Source organism: Bos indicus, chromosome 1 (genome assembly GCF_029378745.1).
Source record: "Bos indicus isolate NIAB-ARS_2022 breed Sahiwal x Tharparkar chromosome 1, NIAB-ARS_B.indTharparkar_mat_pri_1.0, whole genome shotgun sequence".
Classification (NCBI taxonomy): domain Eukaryota; kingdom Metazoa; phylum Chordata; class Mammalia; order Artiodactyla; family Bovidae; genus Bos; species Bos indicus.
In genome coordinates, this window is record NC_091760.1 from 131,419,739 (window position 1) to 131,441,243 (window position 21,505).

Below are 21,505 nucleotides of genomic sequence, written 5' to 3' on the forward strand. Positions count from 1 at the left end.
GCCATGTCAGCATACACTGCACACTAAAGCTCCTGCTGTCCAGTATGGTACACGCAGCCACATGCGGCAGGCCTAACTTCGACTCTCTTCTCATTTTCCAGGCCCTCTCTCAGCTCCTGTGCCTGTTGCCGTGGCCTTGGTGGCACCCTTCCCCGGTGGCCAGCCCAGGGCTTCCCCCACCCATGCAGTCTCCCACCACCACTGCCCAGGGCCTCAGCGGCCCCCTCTTTGGGGCCTACACTCTCCCCACCTTCAAGTTCCAGCCTCGCCGTGAGAGTGTGGACTGGAGGCGCATCAGTGCCCTGGATGTGGACCGCGTGGCACGGGAGCTGGACGTGGCTACCCTGCAGGAGAACATCGCCGGTGTCACTTTCTGCAACCTGGACCGGGAGGTGTGCGGCCGCTGCGGGCAGCCCGTGGACCCAGTGCTGCTCAAGGTGCTGCGGCTGGCGCAGCTCAGCATCGAGTACCTGCTGCACTGCCAGGACTGCCTCAGCACCAGCGTGGCCCAGCTGGAGGCGCGGCTGCAGGCCAGCCTGGGCCAGCAGGAGCGTGGCCAGCAGGAGCTGGGCCGCCAGGCCGACGAGCTCAAGGGTGTGCGGGAGGAGAGCCGGCGGCGGCGCAAGATGATCAGTGCCCTGCAGCAGCTGCTCCTGCAGACGGGCGCCCACAGCTACCACACCGTGAGCACCTCTGTGGGGCGGGGACCCTGGGAGGGCTGTGCGCCCAGCCAGTGGCCACCTCTGTGGCAGTGCCGCCTGGGCCCCGAGGCAGCTGTGGCCATTCTCACTGGGGCTGGGAGCAGGTTTTAGAGATGCCGTTCATCACCAGAGAGCCCCCTGCAGTCTGGTTAGGTCTACAATGCATGTGGAGTTGTGTGGCAGGTGTGTATGAGTTCAGAGTATAGATGTATTGTGTGTTATGTCTCGTGTGTGCATGTGTGAACATACGTACGGTGTGTGTGAGTTTACAGATGGTGGGTAAACATACCTAAGGTGTGTATATGATTGCTTGGAAGGTTATGTCTGTGAATGGGTGTGCATGTGTGTATGTAGAATGTGTGGCATATAACACACTTACGTAAAATGTGCATGTAAAGATACACTTTTGTCGCATGTGTGGATGTATGAAGGGTGTGTATGTGTGTAGAGGCCTAAGTGTGTATGTGTGAAGGCTTTGTGTGTGTGTAGAGGTGTGATGTGATAAACATGTATAAGAGATGTGTGAGGGTATGTGTGAAATCAGTGTGTGACAAGGAACTGGTGAAGACAAGCCTGTTCTGGAAAAGTGATCCCATTAGTCAACCAAGTGACAGCTTATCACTCAAAGTGGCATTTGAGCATTTGCGTCTCTTTCCATGAAAAGTGTAGATTGGGATCAGTTGCCCTTTAATGAATTGTTGGTGGCTAGATCCTCTGGCAGGCTCTGAGGATGAAGGCATCAATCATGCTGGTTCAGATTTTTCAGAAATTCACATAGTAAGGGTGACTGGACAGAAAGAATCACTAAGATATGATGTTAGTGACTAGAATGGTAATTGATGCAATTAATACAATGTTAATTATGATAAAAGGGTCAGACCTTTTCCAGTAGTAAATTACAAAACAGCAGTTTAACCTGGCTTAGGCCAATAAGGAATTTATTGGTTTATGGATTATGGTGGACTCAGATAATGGCACCAGAATCTGGTTTCTCTCTCTGCAGCTCTTGGCAATTCTTTGTCAGTGTGGATTCCATTCTCAGAAAGAGTCTGTCTGTGTGGTAGCAAGTTGGCCACTGCAATGCCAGTACTTCATTTTCCCAGGTTCAGAGCTGGCATGGCAGAGGGCCGTGTTTGGTGCCTGGTTTGTGAATGTGCTGCTTGCGGTGGGAAAGGGGAAGTAGGGAAGTGGGGGAGGAGGGGAAAATTATGGAAAATATCAAATGTATACAAAAGTAGAGAGAATAATATAACGAACCTTCATCTGCATACTACCTAGCCCAATAGTTTTCAACTCATGGCCAATGTTGTTGCATTCGTTCCCCTACATGCTTCCCCCCACCCCTGGATTATTTTGAAGTGTATCAGTCATATGACTTTATCTGTAAATATTTCACTTTGTATCTCTGAAAGGCAAGGACTCCCGCTTTTAAACATAAGCATAATACCATCATCATGCCCTGAAAAACCAACAAAAATTCCTTAGTATCATCAAATGCCTAGTTTTTGTTCATAGCTCCCTACAGCACTGGTAGTGTTTTAAAGCTCAGAAAATAAATATTTTGAAGGGGCTGTATAAAAAATATATATGTGTATTTAATGGCTAAGTGGTAAAGTATCCGCCAGCAATGCAGGAGATGCAGGTTTGACCCCTGGGTTGGGAAGATTTCCTGGAGAAGGAAGTGGCAGCCCACTACAGTATTCTTGTCTGGAAAATCCCATGGACAGAGGTACCTGGGGGGCAACAGCTCATAGGGTTGCAAAAGAGTTGGACATGAGTTAGCAACTAAACAACAGCAACATATATATGTATATATATATATGTTTTATATATGTATATATGTATACATATATGATATGTATATGTATATATATATGATTTGCATCACTACCTTACTTTGTAAATCAAACTCTTCATTTGTGAAGCAGCCCAGGGTTCCCAAGGAATGGGAGTGTTGATAGAGGGAGAATCATCCCAGGATGACTCAGGTGAGCTGATCCTGCACTTCCCACCGCTTCCCTCTGTGTAGTGCCACCTGTGTGACAAGACCTTCATGAACGCCACCTTTCTCCGGGGTCACATCCAGCGCAGGCACGCAGGCATGGTGGAAGGCGGTGAGTGGAAGGGCCTGGGCTTCTCTAGAAGGCTGGGAGGTAAGGGCCCTTTAGAGTCACTCAGTCTGTCCCATTCACAGTCAAGAACACTGAGACTCAGAGAGGAAACACTGACCATGGTCACATGGTATAAGGGACAGAACAAAGCCTGGACGCTGCCTGTCTGACTCCCAGCCCAGCTCAGCTGGTGGAGGGCGTGTACAAAGGTCAGAACCTCATCATCCAGTCGAGGAGCTGGTGATCCCACCATCCACGTGGAGGGATCCCACAGCGGGTAGGAACGTTTCTGACCCCATGTTTAGAGAAAAAGGTCTGGGAGTCAGACAGGTAGGTTCCAGCCTTCACTTTGTCCCCTACTCTTATGTGACCATGGTTAGGGTGGTTTCTCTCTCCGAATCTCAGTGTCCTTGCCTGTGACTGGGGCAGTTAGACACAGTGACTTGGACGGGCCCTTACCTCCCAGCCTTCTATGAATCTGGTGCTGACTGTGAGTAAGCCTAACTGGGCCTAAGGAGCAGTCAGACCAGTTCTTTGACTTTTTAATGTACATGAATTCATTATGATTTAATCACTGTCATTTTACTGTTTCAAATTCTAAAACAAGTAGCAAGGCTATATGTTTTCCCCTTTAAGAGATTTTTTTGAGGTTCAGTAAAAAATATCTGTTAATGCAAATATATTATGATAAAATGTAATATAAATTAAATATAAAATTTCATTGAATAAAACATTTTTCCCTTTATTTTAATTTCCTTTTGAAAGAACAGAGTTTTAAAATAGCACTAGTCACCTAATTACTATGCATTTATTATCTATCTGATTCTTCTTAGTTCTACATTGGAGGCAACTAAAGAAAAACAGATTTTCTATTTATTAAATACTTTTTTCTGGAAAAGATATATGTTTTTGAAGAGATAGTTGTACACTCATCTTCATAGGAGCATTATTCACAGTAACTAAAGGTGTAGAAGCAACCCAAATGTCCACTGACAGATGAATGAATAAGCAAAATGTGGTATATGTATGTGTGTGTATATATATAGAGAGAGAGAGAGAGGGAGAGAGAGATACAAAGAAATATTTTTCAGCCTTAAAAAGAAAGGTCCTTCTGCAATTTGCTACAATAGGTTATTTTGCTAAGTGAACTGTCAGTTAAAAGAGGACAAATACCATATGATTTCACTTATATGAGGTACATAGAATAGCCAAATGCATAGAAACAGAAAGTAGAATGGAGGTTGCTAGGGGCTGGAGGAAGAGGGGATGGGAAATTCGTGTTTAGTAAGGACAGAGATTCTGTTTTACAAGATGAAGAATGTCCTGAAGATGGGTGGTGGTGATGGTTGAACAACATTATGAATGTATTTAATCCTACCGAACTGTACATTTAAAAATGGCTAAGATGGTAAATTTTATGTTAGGTATATTTACTACAGTAAAAAATTGGAAAATACATGCCTTTCACATAGAAAATTTAAATGCAGAAAGGTAGAAAAGAGAAAATAAAAACCATGGATGATATCATCTGCAGCTAATATGTTGGTGTGTCTGTGGTCATTATTTTTTGTGTATGAATATTATCATATAGGATGCAGTTTTGATACTGCTTATTTTCAATTAAGAATATATCATATTTTCCAAAATCATTAAATCATCTTTGTAAACATGGTTTTTTATTGCTGAATAGTATTTCATCATGTGCTGATCATAATTTATTTCAAAACTGAATTATTTCTTAATTTATTTGGATAACTAAAACATTCCCCAATTATAAATCACATGGTGGCAACATTCTTGTGCATAAATCCTTGTGCATGTTCCTTATTACTTCCTTAATGTACAGTGGTGGGAAAATACGGAGAGGAAAAATATGTTCTTAAGGAAATCCCATGGACAGAGGAGCCTGGTAGGCTACAGTCCGTGGGGTCACAAAAGAGTTGGACGTGACTTAACTAAAACAACAACAATTAAGACAACTTTGGCTACATTAATGTTCAGTAATTTATTATCAGGCAGCTGACTTCTCAGATACTGCAGTTCTCCCATTCCAGACTCACCTCAAATCACTTTATTTTTATTTTATTATTTTATGTTTTTGGCGGTGCCACATGGCATGCCTAATCTTAGTTCCCTAACCAGGGTTCAAACCTGTGCCCCTGGCAGTGGAAGCCCTGAATCTTAACCACTGGATTTCCAGGGAAGTCCCTCAAATCACTTTATTAATCCAAATTAATTTTCACTGCATCTAGAAGTTGCTTGTTTCTAAAAAGCCCCATTTGAGAGAAGCCATATATCTTTAAAAAAAAAAAAGCTTGAAGTTTTAATAAAAGTACCATCTAATAATCCCTAAATGTACTTTGAAAAGTAACAGACGTCCAAGTACAATTGGTGTCTTTTTCATTAACCTTTAACTCTTAGTTTATCAGTATGTGGTTTAGTTAGAATATTCTTCTATAATTCAAGTTTTCTTCATAGTGCACAGTGCCTTTTTTTTTAATTTGAAATTTAAAACTACACATTTGAACTGTACTACATTATTGAAAAGAATGAACTTAAAACTACAGTTCTTATCATTACTTTAAATTCCCCTCTTTGTATTAATAATCAGTGTGTACATACTATTTGGTATCCCGATTCTGTTACTCTACCAGTTTTGCATTCATATTTCCCATTTGTAAGTACTGTCAAAATAGTTATTTTAGGGACTTCCCTGGTGGTCCAGTGGTTAAGACTCCAAGCTCCCAATACAAAGGGCCCAGATTCGATTCCTGGTCAGGGAACTAGATCCCACATACTGCAACCAAAGATCTGGTACAGCCAAATAAATAAACAAAAATAAATACATATTTAAAAAATAGTTATTTTAAATGACAACTATAGTTCACATGTATTGAGCTGTCCTGCCAGGTGCTATGCTAGGCACTTGGCATTATCACATTTCATCCTCACAGTGACCCTCTGGTTTCAATTCAGTTCAGTTCAGTTACTCAGTCATGTCTGACTCTCTGCAACCCCATGGACTGTAGCACGTCAGGCTTCCCTGTCCATCACCAACTCCCAGAGCTTGCTCAAACTCATTTCCATTGAGTTGGTGATGCCATCCAACCATCTTATCCTCTGTCATCCCCTTCTCCTCCTGACCCTCTGGGTTAGGTGCTGTTATTGCTTCCATTTTCTACTTTGGAGAAACAGAGGGTCAAGGAGGTTACGTCATTTGCCCAGAGTCAGTGTACACAGTGTAAGTGGCAAAGCTGGTCTCAGACTGAGGTGTGACTGCACACAAGGAACTGTACACACCACTGACTCTGACTTGTGCTGGTCACCCTCGCTTTGTGTGGATCCCACAGGAAAGCAGAGGAAGCAGGAGCAGCCAGTGGAGGAGGTGTTAGAAGAGCTGCGGGCCAAACTGAAGTGGACCCAAGGGGAGCTGGAAGCCCAGAGGGAGGCGGAGAGGCAGCGGCAGCTCCAGGTGGGCGTGGAGGAGGAATGACAGGGGATTCAGTCACAGACTGGCCAGGAGACCCGTAATGTGCTCAGATCCCAGAGTCGACAATTCTGGCTGTTTCCCAGAGCTGAGATTCAGGGCTAGGATGGTGTCTTCCTGGATGTGCCAAGTGATTTTAGGTAGTCTGGGAAGGAAAATTCAATTATTTGGCCAGAACTGTGTGGCCAAAAGAGAGCTGCAGCTTCCTGTGTTTGCACCCTCTGAGGGCATTTGAGCCTGAATTTTAACTTCTTAAAACATACTGTTAGCTTTTGTTAACAGGAGGAGAAAGACTGGGTAAACTCCAGAAGGCAGCTCAGAGGAGGCATTCAGTAAATATTTGTAGAATGAAAATACATACACTTGCGTCATGCCTTCCATCACTTATTCATTCATCACTCCTTGCCAGGCATCATGAAGAATATAAAGAGAGAAGAGACGTGATCCCCATCCTTTACAGTTCAGATAAGACTAATTCCACTCCCAGTCCAAACACTGGGGACTGGGGGATAAATGTTCTTTGGGTCTCCAGAGTGACTTACATGGAAAAGGGGCCCTGGCAGTTTCTTAGTAAATATTTGTCATAGTGTGGAATTAATAATGATTCTCTTGTTCTTGCTTTTCTTTGTAGGAAGCAGAGATCATTCGCCAGAGGGAAGCAGAAACTAAGAAAGAATTTGATGAATGGAAAGAAAAAGAGCGGGCCAAGCTATATGGGGAAATAGACAAGCTCAAAAAATTATTTTGGGATGAATTTAAAAGTGTTGCCAACCAGAACTCTACCTTAGAGGAGGTACCCAACGTAAAAGACTTCTCAGAGTTCTTTAGCTGAAAACCTGCTTATTTGTTCACAACATTTATTTCTTTGTACTAGTTCTGAGTCCAGACAAAGACGGCAGTGGCTGGTATTGAACCCATGCTTCATCACACACTGGCTGTGTGATCTTGGGCATGTTACTTAATCTTCTTTGCCTCAGTTTCCTTTCTGTAAGATAGGTTTCTGAAAGGGTTAAATTAGCACATCAACAATACCTAACATTATCTGGCATATATTATAGTAAGAGCTCCAGAGATGTTATGCTTATTTTTGCAAAGGGCTTCACTGGACAAGAAATGAGGCAAAATGTAAATGGAAACATTTTTCTTCTAACAAGTATTTGCTGAGCGCTGGTTACAAGCAGGCACTCTGTTGGGACCTGTGGAGTCACACAGTAACTAAGATTTACTGAAACATTTCTACCCCTGTACAAAGTTCTTTATGTACACTAGCTTTTAATTCTCATAACAACCAAACAACTCTAATATTCTAAAGGTAGGCATGTCGTTAGTTTGTTAATTTCTTTTTTTAAAAAAGATTTATTTATTTGGCTGTATCAGATCTTAGTTGCAGCACCCAGAGATCTTTTATTGTGGTGCAGATTCTCTAGTTGCAGCATCAGGCTTAGTTGCTCTGATGGGATCTTAGTTCCCCAACCAGGGACTGAATCTGTGTCCCCTGCATTGCAAGGTGGATTCTTAACCACTGAACTACCAGGGAAGTCCCTAAGTTTGCTTTTAAAAAATTTATTTATTTTTGGCTGTGCTGAGTCTTCGTTGCTGCATGTGGGCTTTCTCTAGTTGCGGCGAGCAGGGGCTACTCTTCGTTGCCATGTGCAGGCTTCTCATCATGGAGGTTTCTCTTGTTGTGGAGCACGTGCTCTAGGGCATGCAAGCTTCAGTAGCGTGGGCACACAGGTTCAGTAGTTGTGATGCAGGGGCTTAGTTGCTCCTCGACATGTGGAATCTTCCTGGACCAGGGACTGAACTCGTGTCCCCTGCATTGGCAGTGGATTCTTATCCACTGTACCACCAGGGAAATCCTCCCTAATTTATTTTTTAAAAGAATTCCCTGGTGGTCCAGTGGGTAAGGCTTCTACTGTACAGGGTGCATGTTTGATCCCCGATTGGGTATCTCACATGCCGCACAGTGAGTGCTGCTGCTGCTGAGTCACTTCAGTCGTGTCCGACTCTGTGTGACCCCATAGACGGCAGCCCACCAGGATGCCCCGTCCCTGGGATTCTCCAGGCAAGAACAATGGAGTGGGCTGCCATTTCCTTCTCCACAGTGAGTACAAAAGGTAAAAAATAAAATGCCTTTAAAAAAAAAAAAAAGGAAAAGCTATTATCATTCCCCCTTTTCAAGCAAAGACGTTGAGGCCACATAACTTGCCCAAACAGCTGTTTTAAGAGGTAGACTGGGATTTGAACCCAGCTCCTTAAACTTCAAAGCTCTGCTCCTTTGATAAATATTATCAAATTTATTTACGAAAAACTTATTAAAATTATCCCTGGACTGTATCTTCCCATATAAACCTGTGTAAGGGAAACATTTTGAAAAATATTTTCAGAATGTTGTTGTGTTTTAGTCACTCAGTCACGTCTGACTCTGGGATCCCATGGACTGTAGCCTGCCAGGCTCCTCTGTCACGGAATTTCCCAAGCAAGAATACTGGAGTGGGTTGCCATTTCCTTCTCTAAGGGATCTTCCTGACCCAGAGATCAAGCGCTTCTCCTGAGTCTCCTGCATTGCAGGCAGATTCGTTACTGCTGAGTCACTGGGGGAGCTGTATCAGGGAAAAGGTTTGAAGAGAAGTATTTTCAGAATGTATTCAGCTGTTATTGGTTCTCCGAACAGCAAGGAATATATTTTCTTATTTTTGAAAATGAATTGTCTAATAGTGTTTCTCACGATCATTCTACATTTTGCCTAAAGAAACACCTAGGCAGTTTTTCCATAAGGGGATTGTTGTAGGATATGGAGGGAGCCTTGAGTGATCCATCATCTCAATCTGAGATGGAAAACCAAGGATGGAGGGTGGTGGGGTTGAAACGAGAGATAAGGGTGTGTGTGTGTGTGCATGCATGTATGTGTGTGTGTAGGGACTTGAGCCCTCCCATCCTAAATGGTCCCCTAGCGTGGACAGGGATGGTTTATGGAAGACAGGATGCTGCTCCACCATGTGGTCATGGTTCTGACCCCAGCTCCACACTCATCATCTCTGAGCTCATCTGAACCTCTGACTCCCACGCTTCCCCTGACATTGCTCACTGACTAGACACGTTCTGTAAATAGGTACTGATTTAAATTTGGAGTTGTTGTTCATAAACCACGTACTCAAAATTTAAAAGGTTACATCTGTTAGGAAATTTTGAGTTGTGGTGAATAAGGACATAATTCTTATTACCATCCATGGTTTCCTTTTAACCGGGATTGCATTGTCTTAAACTGGAACATCCATTTTTTTGTCTTCCCCCGTAGGATGACTTCTGTTGAATTTTTGTGTTTGTGTGTCTCCCCTCATCTCCTCTCACCTGAAATTTTATTATTTTAATTTTATTAAAGTATAGAAACCAAACTGGATACAAAATTCTCAGTGTACTTGGATAATTATTTTGTTAGTTTACTTTTTAAAAATTCTGGGAGTGGGGGAAACAGGTAAGATTGCATTTAGAATGATTGTGTAAAACACTGTAAGTCTACTTTCAAAGCACAAGAGATGTTTGGAGTGCCAGTGAGAGCTAAGTGCATTTTGAAAATATTTGTTCTCATAACTTTTCCCCTGTTACAGAAGTCAGAGAGCTTACTTTGGCTAAATCATCTCATTAAAGAGAGAACTTTAGATTAGATGTAGGTTAAGTCCAGTTGTCAAAGGAGGCCCCAGTTGAAAGGAAAGCACCACGATGGTTTGTAACATCAAGAAAGCCGGTCTCTAGTGTGTCGTAAGCAGCTGTGTGAAGACAGAAGTGACGCATTGGAGGCTGAAAGTTGTGCATACATCTGATAAAGCATTTAATGCTACAAAAATATTCAAGGGGTTTAGAAATGATTTTCTCAGGTCGTGCCAGTGGTAAAGAATCTACCTGGTGATGCAAGAGACACAGGAGACATAGGTTTGATCCCTGGTTGAAGAAGATCCCCTGGAGAAGGAAATGGCAAACCACTCCAGTATTCTTGCCTGGGAAATCCCATGAACAGAGGAGCCTGGTGGGCTACAGTCCACAGGGTCTCAAAAAAGTCAGACATGACTGAGAACGCACTACTGTATTTTGTATGAGAAATGGTTAACATTTGGACCCAATATTGCTTGAGCAGAAGAGTTAAAGATAATAAGAATGTGAAGTTAAACTCAGGGGCTTACCAGTTCTCTAAAGCTGTAATAGGGTCTGTGAGTTTTATATGGTAATAGAGATGTAGGTAATTGCTTTTGTCACTACAGTAGTGATCTATTTAAAAACATAACTATGGGGAGGAGGTGGAAAGGTATCTTCTCTTTGATCCACTTTTCCTTACCTTTTCCTTCACATTAGCTCAGGAACTGTTAGCTCAGGAAGCACTCACTAGGCATTGGTGACATGACTCCAAGCTGTGAAGAAGCCAGGACTTCTTGGTGACAGCCAAGATTTTTTTCTTTGTTGAAAGAGGAGCAGGAGTCCTCAGGGAGTGGTCTGGAATGCCAGAGACCCTCCTCAAGGCTCTGAGAGTCTGATTCTCTTTAGCCTATTTGAGACTGAAGAAGAAATGGGAAAGTTGTCAGACAAGTTTTGGGCTTGAAGTACAGCAGAATTTCAGTGCAATGGAAATGACACTCTTGAATTGTGTTCTTCCATGGGATTTTCTTCTCCTGTGCAAGAACTGAGCTTTCAGGAGAACCGTAGTGAAGGGGAGTGTGGACTTGTGGGAACATTTGCAGGCATGCAGATACCCAGTAAGTTCAAGTTGGGGCTTTGTGGTTGGGGTAAGTATGCCCTTCTGACACCGCTCAGGATATAAAAGACAATGTCACGATTAGATCTTCATCCGAATGAAACTACACTTTGGCGTTTTCAGAAGCTGCAGGCACTGCAGTCCCACAGTGTGATGAAGTCCAACCTGGGGTCCCTGCGGGATGAGGAGCCCGAGGAGCGACTCAGGCAGGCTCAGGAGCTCTGGGCTCTGAAGGAGAAGATGGAAATTCAGGTGAGCCAAGGTCCCATGCCTTTCTTCCTGAACCAGGCAAGAAATGTGCTGTCTCCCAACAGAGTTTCTTGTTTTCACTCTGGTTTTAGGGTGGTTGCTGTTGTTCAGTCCCTTGGTCGTGTCTGACTCTTTGCGACCCCATGAACTGCAGCATGCCAGGCTTCCCTGTCCTTCATCTCCCAGAGTTTGCTCAAACTCATGTCCATTGAGTTGGTGATGCCATCCAACCATCTCATCCTTTGTTGTCCCCTTCTCCTGCCCTCAGTCTTTCCTAGCCTCAAGGTCTTTTCCAGTGAGTCAACTCTTCGCATCAGGTGGCCAAAGTATTGGAGTTTCAGCTTCACCATCAGTCCTTCCAGTGAACACCCAGGACTGATTTCCTTTAGGATGGACTGGTTGGATCTCCTTGCAATCCAAAGGACTCTCAAGAGTCTTCTCCAACACCACAGTTCAGAAGCATCAATTCTTTAGTGCTGAGCCTTCTTTATGGTGCAACTCTCACATCTATACATTGACTATTGGAAAAACCATAGCTTTGACTGTTTGAACCTTTGTTGGCAAAGTGATTTAGGGAGATTAAAGACATCACAGTTCTATATTTCAGACCTTGTGCCAATTAATGCAAGCATAGAGTAGAGTTCTTAGGGTTCTCAGGTGTGGCTGGTGACATTCAAATGTGCAGTGTCAGATTTGCCAGGGAGTTTTTCGAAAATACATTCAGCCATGTATCTTACTGGACACCATTGCCCTCACTTTGAGTCCAACCCAGTTGAAAACTATTCTTTGAAAGTGTGACAGTCTCCTGGCTTTGAAGATATTTGGCATGGATCTAATGTTCAGTCACTCAGTCGTGTCCGACTCTCTGCGACCCCATGAACCACAGCACACCAGGCCTCCCTGTCCATCACCAACTCCTGGAGTCTACTCAAACTCATGTCCATCGAGTCGGTGATGCCATCCAGCCATCTCATCCTCTGTCGTCCACTTCTCCTCCTGCCCCCAATCCCTCCCAGCATCAGGGTCTTTTCAAATGAGTCAGCTCTTCACATCAGGTGGCCAGTATTGGAGTTTCAGCTTCAACATCAGTCCTTCCAATGAACACCTAGGACTGATTTCCTTTAGGATGGACTGGTTGGATCTCCTTGCAGTCCAAGGGACTCTCTCAAGAGTCTTCTCCAACACCACAGTTCAAAAGCATCAATTCTTTGGCGCTCAGCTTTCTTTGTAGTCCAACTCTCACATCCATACATGACCACTGAAAAAACCATAGCCTTGACTAGATGGACCTTTGTTGGCAAAGTAATGTCTCTGCTTTTGAATATGCTGTCTAGGTTGGTCATAACTTTCCTTCCAAGGAGTAAGCGTCTTTTAATTTCATGGCTGCAATCACCATCTGCAGTGATTTTGGAGCCCAGAAAAATAAAGTCTGACACTGTTTCCCCATCTATTTGCCATGAAGTGATGGGACTGGATGCCATGATCTTAGTTTTCTGAATGTTGAGCTTGAAGCCAACTTTTTCACTCTCCTCTTTCACCTTCATCAAGAGGCTCTTTAGTTCTTCTTTACTTTCTGCCATAAGGGTGGTGTCATCTGCATATCTGAGGTTATTGATATTTCTCCCAGAAATCTTGATTTCAGCTTGTGCTTCTCATTTCTCATGATGTACTCTGCATATAAGTTAAATAAGCAGGGTGACAATATACAGCCTTGACATACTCCTTTCCCTATTTGGAACCAGTCTGTTGTTCCATGTCCAGTTCTAACTGTTGCTTCCTGACCTGTATACAGGTGTCTCAAGAGGCAGGTCAGGTGGTCTGGTATTCCCATCTCTTGAAGAATTTTCTCCACTCATGTGAGATGAGTGCAATTGTGCGGGAGTTTGAGCATTCTTTGGCACTGCCTTTCTTTGGGATTGGAATGAAAACTGACCTTTTCCAGTCCTGTGGCCACTGCTGAGTTTTCCAAATTTGCTGGCATATTGGGTGCAGCACTTCCACAGCATCATCTTTTAGGATTTGGAATAGCTCAACTGGAATTCCATCACCTCCACTAGCTTTGTTTGTAGTATTGCTTTCTAAGGCCCACTTGACTTCACATTCCAGGATGTCTGGCTCTAGGTGAGTGATCACACCATTGTGATTATCTTGGTCGTGAAGATCTTTTTTGTAGTTCATCTTTTGTTTTCTGCCATTAAAGTGGGATCATCTGCATATCTGAAGTTATTGATACCTGTCCCAGCAATTTTGATTCCAGCATGTAAGTCATCCAACCTGGCATTTCTCATGATGTACTCTGCATATAAGTTAAATAAGCAGGGTGACAATATACAGCCTTGATGTACTCCTTTCCCAATTTTGAACCAGTCTGTTGTTCCATGTCTGGTTCTAACTGTTGCTTCTTGACCTGCATACAGGTTTCTCAGGAAGCAGGTAAAGTGTTGTGGTATTCCCATCTCATTAAGAATATTCCACAGTTTCTTGTGATCCACACACTCAAAGGCTTTTAGCATAGTCAATCAAGCAGAAGTAGATTTTTATTTTGGAATTCCCTTGCTTTTTCTATGATCCAGCATATACTGGCAATTTGATCTCTGATTCCTCTGCCTTTTCTAAATCCAGCTTATACATCTGGAATTTCTCAGTTCATGTACTGCTGAAGCCTAGCTTGAAGGATTTTAAGCATAATATTGCTGGCATAGAAATGAGTGCAATTGTATGGTAATTTGAACATTCTTTGGCGTTGCCTTTCTTTGGGATTTAAATGAAAACTGACCTTTTCCAGTCATAAAACATCTTACAATTACAGCACTCTATTTTAAGCTGGAAACAACTTAACTTTGATTACATACAAATAGTCTACACTTTTCCTTCTCTTCCTCCGCACCTTCTGGTGTCCACAAGCTAGCCAGTAGGATCTGAAGCTGGCGTTGAGATCTGTGTGCCAGCGCTGAAAACCGGTTCAGCTATGTTGATTCCCTCAGTTCTGGTGGAGTGAGACAGAAGTGGGCCTCCTGGGCAGCATCCTTCAAGCCCTGGGCAGTTAGGTGCTCACTTGCACTCACTTTCCTTGTGGGAGAGACTGTGGGCTGAGGGGGTCTCTCTTAGCACCAAGCTGTGCTGGTTTGGGTGAGGGGTAACACAGGTAAGGTGAAACTATTCTTCCCCTCTTCAGTGTATCCACTCTTGGATTTTTTTGCTTCATCAAGGTGCTAGGACCTCTAGCTGGATTCCCAAGCTCTCATAAAGGTATTCTCATCTGTGGGTATTTTGAGAACTGGAGCCTACTAGTCCATCATCTTGCTGACATCTCTTACATTTTTTAAGATGAAATCTTTGACCACCTAGAATTTGTTTTCATTTAAGATGTGAACTAAGGATACAAGTTCATATTTTTTTGCAATCCAAGTTCAAGTAGTTAACTACTTGTTTGAACACCATTTGTCAGTAATGCATCTTCCCCCCAGAGGAGATTCCATTCCCCCCGCCCCACCCCCGCCCTGTGTCTTTGGGCTTTCTAGTCTTTTCACTGCTCTGTCTGCCTACTCTGTGAGCCAGTACATTTTAATTCTTTTAGCTTTGTACTGTATTTTAATATCTGGAGGGACCCATTTGATAAGCATTTAATCTTTTTCAGAAAACAGAATGGAGGAGGAAAATGAAGGCACTGCAGGAAGAGCATGCAGCTCAGAAGAGAGAGGTAGGTCTCACCGGACTGTCTTGGGGAGCCTGGTTTCCGGTGACTTCCTTTCATCCTTCAGCTCCCCATCCTTTGCCCCCTGCCTTGAACTGCTTGGCAGATATTTTGTTGCTGATACGGTTCCCCGTTGCTGACCCCCATCAATACACAGAGGGGTCAGCTGCCCAGAGGGCTGCTTCCCTGGCTGGGAGCAGGAGCCTCAAGGCCTTCTCTTCTGAATCCAGCACATCCTTTCTCCATGGATTCCTCTTCAGTGACTGCTTAAGGCTCTCTAAGTAGGGCTGTGCTATAAAACTCAGAGAATTGCCTGGTCATTCAGTGTTTGGGCCCTCCTTTGAAACCCCACCCAGGAGAGATCCGGGTGGTTGTGGACCTCAGCGATAGTTCAGGGGCAGCTCAAATGGAAGGGTTCAGACACTGAGACCAGTGGGGAGAGAGCAGTAGTCCTCAGGACAGAGAAACCAGCTTATATAAAAATGTCCCTGAGGAGAAGGCAAGTGGAAGAAGCCAGTTAAGAAGAGCCCTAGGTTCTGCTTCAGAAAGCTCAGAAGGTAAAGGTGCTTAGATCTGAGTCTGGTGCATGATGGATGGCCCCCCATTCAAGTGGTTCCCCTCTGATAAGTTTATCTTTTTAAAAAAATCTTTATGTATTTATTTTTTGGTTGTTCCATGTGGCTTGTGGGATCTTAGCGTCTCAACCACTGGACCACCAAGGAAGTCCCTGATAGGTTTATCTTATTTGAAAAATTAAAAAATGGGAAATGCATTCAAGTTTATTCCAAAGAGCAGAAGAACTATATTAAGGTACATGGAGTAGTCTCACTTCTGCTCCATTTCCATCTACCTATCCCCGACACCCACCCCACAGGTGACCACTTTTATTGCTTTCTTGTATTCTTCTAGAGGTTCTTTATGCAGAAATAAGTGGTGTCATTTTCTCTCTGCTCTTACATCAGAGGTTGCTTGTAACCACATTTCCTTCATTTTTTGTCTTCACCTAAAAGCACCCATTTGATGATTTTTGAATGACCTCAGCTTACCTGACTGTCCTTCCGTGGGTGACACAGCTGACAGAGAGCCTTTGCCCTGAGCTTAGGGGCCTGCACTCAATTCTCACTTCTCAGGTACCACTTAATATGTCCTCAAATAGGAAGGAAGTCAGTCTTGTTAGAAAGCTACTCGCCCAGGTCTGGAAACCCTCCACCTACTTCAGGTGAAGCTCCGGCCAGCGTTTGCCTGCAGGTGCAGGTCCTGCAGGCACTGAGCTCTCAGAGGTCCCTGCAGACATGTGACTGACCAGCCACCCTGTGCCACCAGCTGCAGGAGCAGAACGAGAGGCTCCAGGCTACCCTGTCTCAGGATCAGAGGAAAGCAGCCGCCCAGGCCCAGCGCCAGATCCATGCCCTCCGCACCCAGCTCCAGGAACAAGCCAGGCTCATTGCCTCCCAGGAGGAGATGGTAGGCGTGTCCCTCCTCATAGGCGTGTCCCTCCTCCCAGTCGGGACCTGGAGCCATAGACCCCTTCCCTGTGAGGATCTCCTTAGAGTCTCTTGGACTTGTTGGCTCCAGTCTCATTAGTTAGGGTCTCTGAGGAGAGGGAAGGGTCTTCAGACTTGAGGGGCAGAAAGCGATGAGGATGACGTGACTGCTGTCCTTAGGGGCTGTGTTGGTGGGTTCACAGTACCAGCAGAGACCATGTGAATGCCAGCGCCTGGTTAATACTTTGTTTATTCCTCCATGTAAACCTCACTGCTGCCTTTCAAGGTAGACATTACCTTTTCCCCAGCTTCCTTTGACAGATGATGAGGCAGGCTGCAGAACTTAAGCACCTCGCTTGAGTCTACACAGTGCATGTTATAAATGACAGGGGTGAGAATCAACCCTAGCCAGGTAGGTGGAATGTGAAGCCTGTGCTCCTTTCGCTGTGTTCTCAGACACATTTCTTAACTAATTCCTTTTTCATAAGTTAACAGCCTCTGAGGAGGTTGTTAGATAAGCTAGTATGACGAGAAGACATCACTTACTACGCACCCTTCTTCTAAAACCACCCCTCTGACTCTTCATCTAATGTGGACCATTCTCTGCCCAGTCAGGGTGCAGCTCCCCGTTCTGAGCCCCAGGTCAGTGGAGACGTGTATCTGTCCCCAGCTGGGCCCTGCTGTGGCCTCAGGTCCTTGCCGTGAACCACCCTCCCCAGAGCTTTCCTGGGCGGAACACCTACTGTCACTATCTAATCCACTGATCCTCTCGCTATTTGTCCCTTTCTGTTCTTCCAGCTGTTAACATATCTAACCCACTTCCTTGCTGCTTTTCTTTTTCACTACTTCCCCTAACACATTTAGCTCTTCAAAGCTGTGGCTGCCTGGAGGTTTCCTCCTTTTGTTACCAGAATTCTTATTTATAGTTGTTTCAGTTAGGAACCCACTGGCTAAATATAATAGAATAGGTTAACTGGTGTTTATTTTTATTGTAACACCAAAAGAGGTCACATTTGATTTAGCAGCAACATTATGCCATTGGAATTCTAGACTGTTATTATTATTATTTTTTTAATTGCCGTCTTTAGCATATTCCCTGGTGGCTCAGATGGTAAAGAATCTGCCTGCTATGCGACAGACCCCAGTTTGATCTATGGGTCAGGAAGATCCCCTGGAGAAGAGAATGGCAACCCACTCCAGCATTCTTGCCTGGAGAATCCCATGGACAGAGGAGCCTCATGGGTTATAGTCCATGGGGTTGCAAAGTGTCAGTGACTGAGTGACCAACACTTTCATTTTCACTTTAGCATATTGACTTAGGCTTGACTCTGATAGTTGCAGAATGGCTGCCATAGCCCCAACCATCACAACCATATTCAATGGAGAAAGTTGATGAAAGGCTCTTCTCAAGGCTTCTACTTATATTTTACTAGTCAAAACTGTGGAAACTATAGTTGTGAGAGAGGTTAGAAAAGAAATAATTAGCTCTATACTTTCTAGGATAGAGGTAAGCAAAGGAGGAATGGAAATGGACGTTGGATGAATCATTCATCAGTAAGTGGTGGAAAGCGACTCAGGCCTAAGCCGAAGAGGAGATTTGTCATAAGGTTCAACAAGGTCTCTCAGAAAGCTCAAGGCAGCGGAACAGCTAAGTCTAGGAATAAATTGAATCCAGAGACATGAAATGTGGTCAAGTCATTGCTCTGTGATATGTCTCTGTTCCTTCTTCTGTAACTGTTTTGATTTTCCCTGTGAAGGTCAGCTTCTACTCCATGTCTGCCCCACGTGGCAAAAGAAACAAACAAAGAAAATAAAAACTCAAACCAGTTAGCTGCCCAGAGCTCATGAGTTGACATGTTACCAATCCAGAATTCTCTGCCCAAACCTGGACAGTCAGCTATGGCTGTGGTGTGGGGGTCACAAAGTTACAAGGGGCTGTCCTGTCTGTGACTATGTAAACCAAGGAAGAAGAGGCACTTCCTGGAAAAGAGGGGTTGAGCAGAGAGTCAGTGGCTGTTCACATCATGCCCCCTTACCCCCAGGGGGCACTCAGCTCAGAGCCCACATCTCAGGAGGGGCAGCTCCCTTGTCCTGGCGGAGGTTACTTGTGTGCTTGTGCCCCTCTGCTTGCATGGGGGTTCCTGTCCTTCAGGCCACAGTCCCTCTCTGTAGAGGGGCCTTCTTGCCTCCCCACCATGGGAAAATGGAGCATGGTGCCAACCTGATTACCACTGTTCAGTCTTGACGCCATGCCCTCACATCTGCACAGCGGGAGGTATGTTGCGGGGCCAGGGCAGAGTATTCTGAGCTCCAGCTCACAGTGGATGGTGTGGAAACACTGGCTGTCCCTTCTTTATAGAGCTAGGCAGCCCCACCGCTCACAGCAGAGCCCCCTGCTGCCTATAACCTGCTTTGTTCCATGTCTTTGCAGATGCAGGCCCTGTCTCTCCGGAAGGTGGAGGGTGAGTCTGCTGTCTTGGACTCTCCTGTCTCCTGTCTCTCCTGCCTCTGGTCCCCTCTCCTGTCTCTGTCATGCTATACCAGTCAATGTATAGGATGAGGATGGTGGCAGCTGCTCAGGGACCTGTGGCATCAGGCTCTCTGGCTGGACAAGGGAGGGTGAGAAGATGCTTGTTTCTGGGACAGACAGGGCTCCAGCCCAGGTTCATGCTGAAGGCATTCTGTGCAGGTAGCAGGGTTTCTTGTCTGGCCTGCTCTTCTCTGTAGGACGGTGGAGACATGAGGTGGGGTGAGGGGTGAGAATCCTGGGCGGGAGGTGATGGGCTCATGAACAGGCTCTTTCTAATTCACCACAACTGTGATTCAGTTCCATCCAACTTTACCTTGTTTCCATCCTGCAGCAAGTTGACCCCAAATCTCTGTGAATATGCCCGTCTAGAGTCTGCCCTCCTCGTCTTGTGTGCGTGCTTCTTAGTGTGCATGTCTGACAGATGAGGTGCTGATGTCTAAAGGGCGACAGTAACCTATGGGGGACCAGCCTGCTTGGAGGACCTGGCTAGCCCCTTGTGAAACCTTCCGACTCCACCCCACCTCTGCTGCCCTATGCCTGTAGCTTCCCTTCTGCCTTTTCTGGCAAACCCACACATCTTCCCAGCCTCTGCCTTGAGGTTAGATGTTTCCTTTGCAGTCTTGCAACCAGTTCGGAGAGGCGCCGTTCTACGGCTGTGATCTGAGTGCTGGGGCTGGGGCGTGTGCGTGTGTGCTCAGTTGCACAGTCACGTCCGACTCTTTGCGACCCCACCAGGCTCCTCTGTTCCTGGAATTCTTCAGGCAAGAATACTGGAGTGGGTAGGCCATTTCCTACCCTAGGAGACCTTCCCAACCCAGGGATCGAACACGCATCTCTTGCGTCTCCTGTATTGGCAAGCCAATTTTTTTAACCACTGAGCCACCTGGGAAGCCCAGGGCTGGGGTGGGCCATTAATGAGAGCTGTGTGTCATAGACTTCAGATCCGTTGTCTCAGCACTTTGTCCCCACATTTTAGTGTGGGGCGGGTATGACTGTCCTCACTTTCTAGAAGAGCACGTGAGGCTTAGAGAAGTTCAAGGGCTTCTGTCCTGGGCAGCCAGTGAGGGGCAGGGCTGGAATGTGGATTCTGATCTTGCTGCCTCCCAGGTTATGGTTGTGACCACTGCTTCGTCCTGCCCCTGTCTGCTAGAGGACCGACTCAAGTCCTTGCTGTTTCTGGCCTGCACTCACATGCTGTCCTGGCTCTTCTCTGAGGTGGGGGTGGGGCCCAAGGCCCTGGAGATACTAACTACTGCTGCTGTCCTCAGGGATCTGTGAAGGCCCGAAGGCTGTGGACACAGATGAGGACTCTTCCGAGGAAGGTGAGGCTCCGATTTCTTCCCTGGGGGCTGCCCTCTTCATTGTTGAGTTTGTCTCTACTTAACTGGATCTGGCTGCCTGAATCTGGGTGCAGGGAACTAGGGATATGCGGTAAATATTTAACCACCCGCTGCTTGTCAGGCACGTGACATGAAGGCACACATGTGCAACCTCCTGGTTCTCCCTGGCTCGGAGAGGACCAGTGGCTTGCCCAGAGCCGCCTGCTGCCTCGCCCATCCCTGGTGCCCACCCCACCGCCTCTCACCTGATATGACCCAGAGCAGTGGATGTGGCCTCACTGTGTGGGCTTAGGTGACCTTTGCAGTTTTCTTCTGCGTGGCGAGCATGCAGCAGGCAGATCACACCGGCCAACCTGATGTGCAGGAATCCTCCTCGGCGCCCTCTGCGGAGCCCTGGGAGCCTGCCACTTTTATTCACTCTGTTCAGTGACTGACTCCGATTTGCAGAGCTCTCAACAGAATGTTTCCAGGGGATGCAAAGGAGAAGTGAAAAAAATAGACTCTCCTGGGTGAGTCGGGGAGGAGGAACTCCCAGGAAAGATCAGAGAGAGCTCACAGCCAGCCTGCTGACCAGGCCCGCACGCCCAGCCCTGCTGTGATGTGACAGTTCCAGAGTGACCCAACAGGTGCACTGAGGAACGGGTTTTATTTGTGTCACCAGAGAGTTCATCATGGGGGTATTTTGTTGTTTTTTAATGTACTTTTGAGGCAGTTATCTATGCTTTTGGCAGAAAAAGCAGAAGGGTGCACAGTAGGTCTCCCTCCTGCCAGGCCATCCAGTCTCCGCCCAGAGATTCCATTGTTAATGGTTTGTCACGTTTCTTTCCAGAGACACTTGGTGCAAACACAGGCACGTCCATGTATGCGTTCTTTTCCTTTTCCCTAAATGGGAGCACAGTATACATATTGTTCTATGGTTGTTTCTTAACCATATGGGGGGTCATTTCTTATCCCTTTATATAGAGCTGCTCCATTATTTTTTCAGGACTTCAAAGTACTCCATTGGATGGATGAACCAAAATTTAATCAGTCCTCTGCCACTCTCCCACCCCAGTGCATTTAACCTTGGAATATAGTAGTAAAAATAAGTTATACAGGTAACCCTGAGTAACACAAGGTCCACAGTGAGGATGAGCCAAATCCTCCAGTGGGGCACAGAGTTCTA

The 21,505-nt window shown here is 45.5% G+C and overlaps 1 protein-coding gene across 9 annotated transcripts in view; it reads left to right on the forward strand.

The window, feature by feature from the left end:
- Positions 1 to 21,505, forward strand: part of DZIP1L (DAZ interacting zinc finger protein 1 like) — a 56,349-nt gene that overhangs the window by 21,711 nt on the left and 13,133 nt on the right. For 8 of the 9 annotated variants that reach the window (XM_019962021.2, XM_070794336.1, XM_019962018.2 and 5 more), the window contains 9 exons: positions 102 to 683; positions 2,731 to 2,815; positions 6,163 to 6,284; positions 6,931 to 7,092; positions 11,167 to 11,295; positions 14,930 to 14,992; positions 16,310 to 16,450; positions 18,902 to 18,932; positions 20,269 to 20,322. In XM_019962021.2, the coding sequence (XP_019817580.2) occupies positions 183 to 683; positions 2,731 to 2,815; positions 6,163 to 6,284; positions 6,931 to 7,092; positions 11,167 to 11,295; positions 14,930 to 14,992; positions 16,310 to 16,450; positions 18,902 to 18,932; positions 20,269 to 20,322 (1,288 nt within the window). In that variant the 5' untranslated portion in view covers positions 102 to 182. The remainder of the gene's footprint in view (positions 1 to 101; positions 684 to 2,730; positions 2,816 to 6,162; positions 6,285 to 6,930; positions 7,093 to 11,166; positions 11,296 to 14,929; positions 14,993 to 16,309; positions 16,451 to 18,901; positions 18,933 to 20,268; positions 20,323 to 21,505) is intronic. The other variant, XM_070794321.1, reaches the window with a different exon arrangement.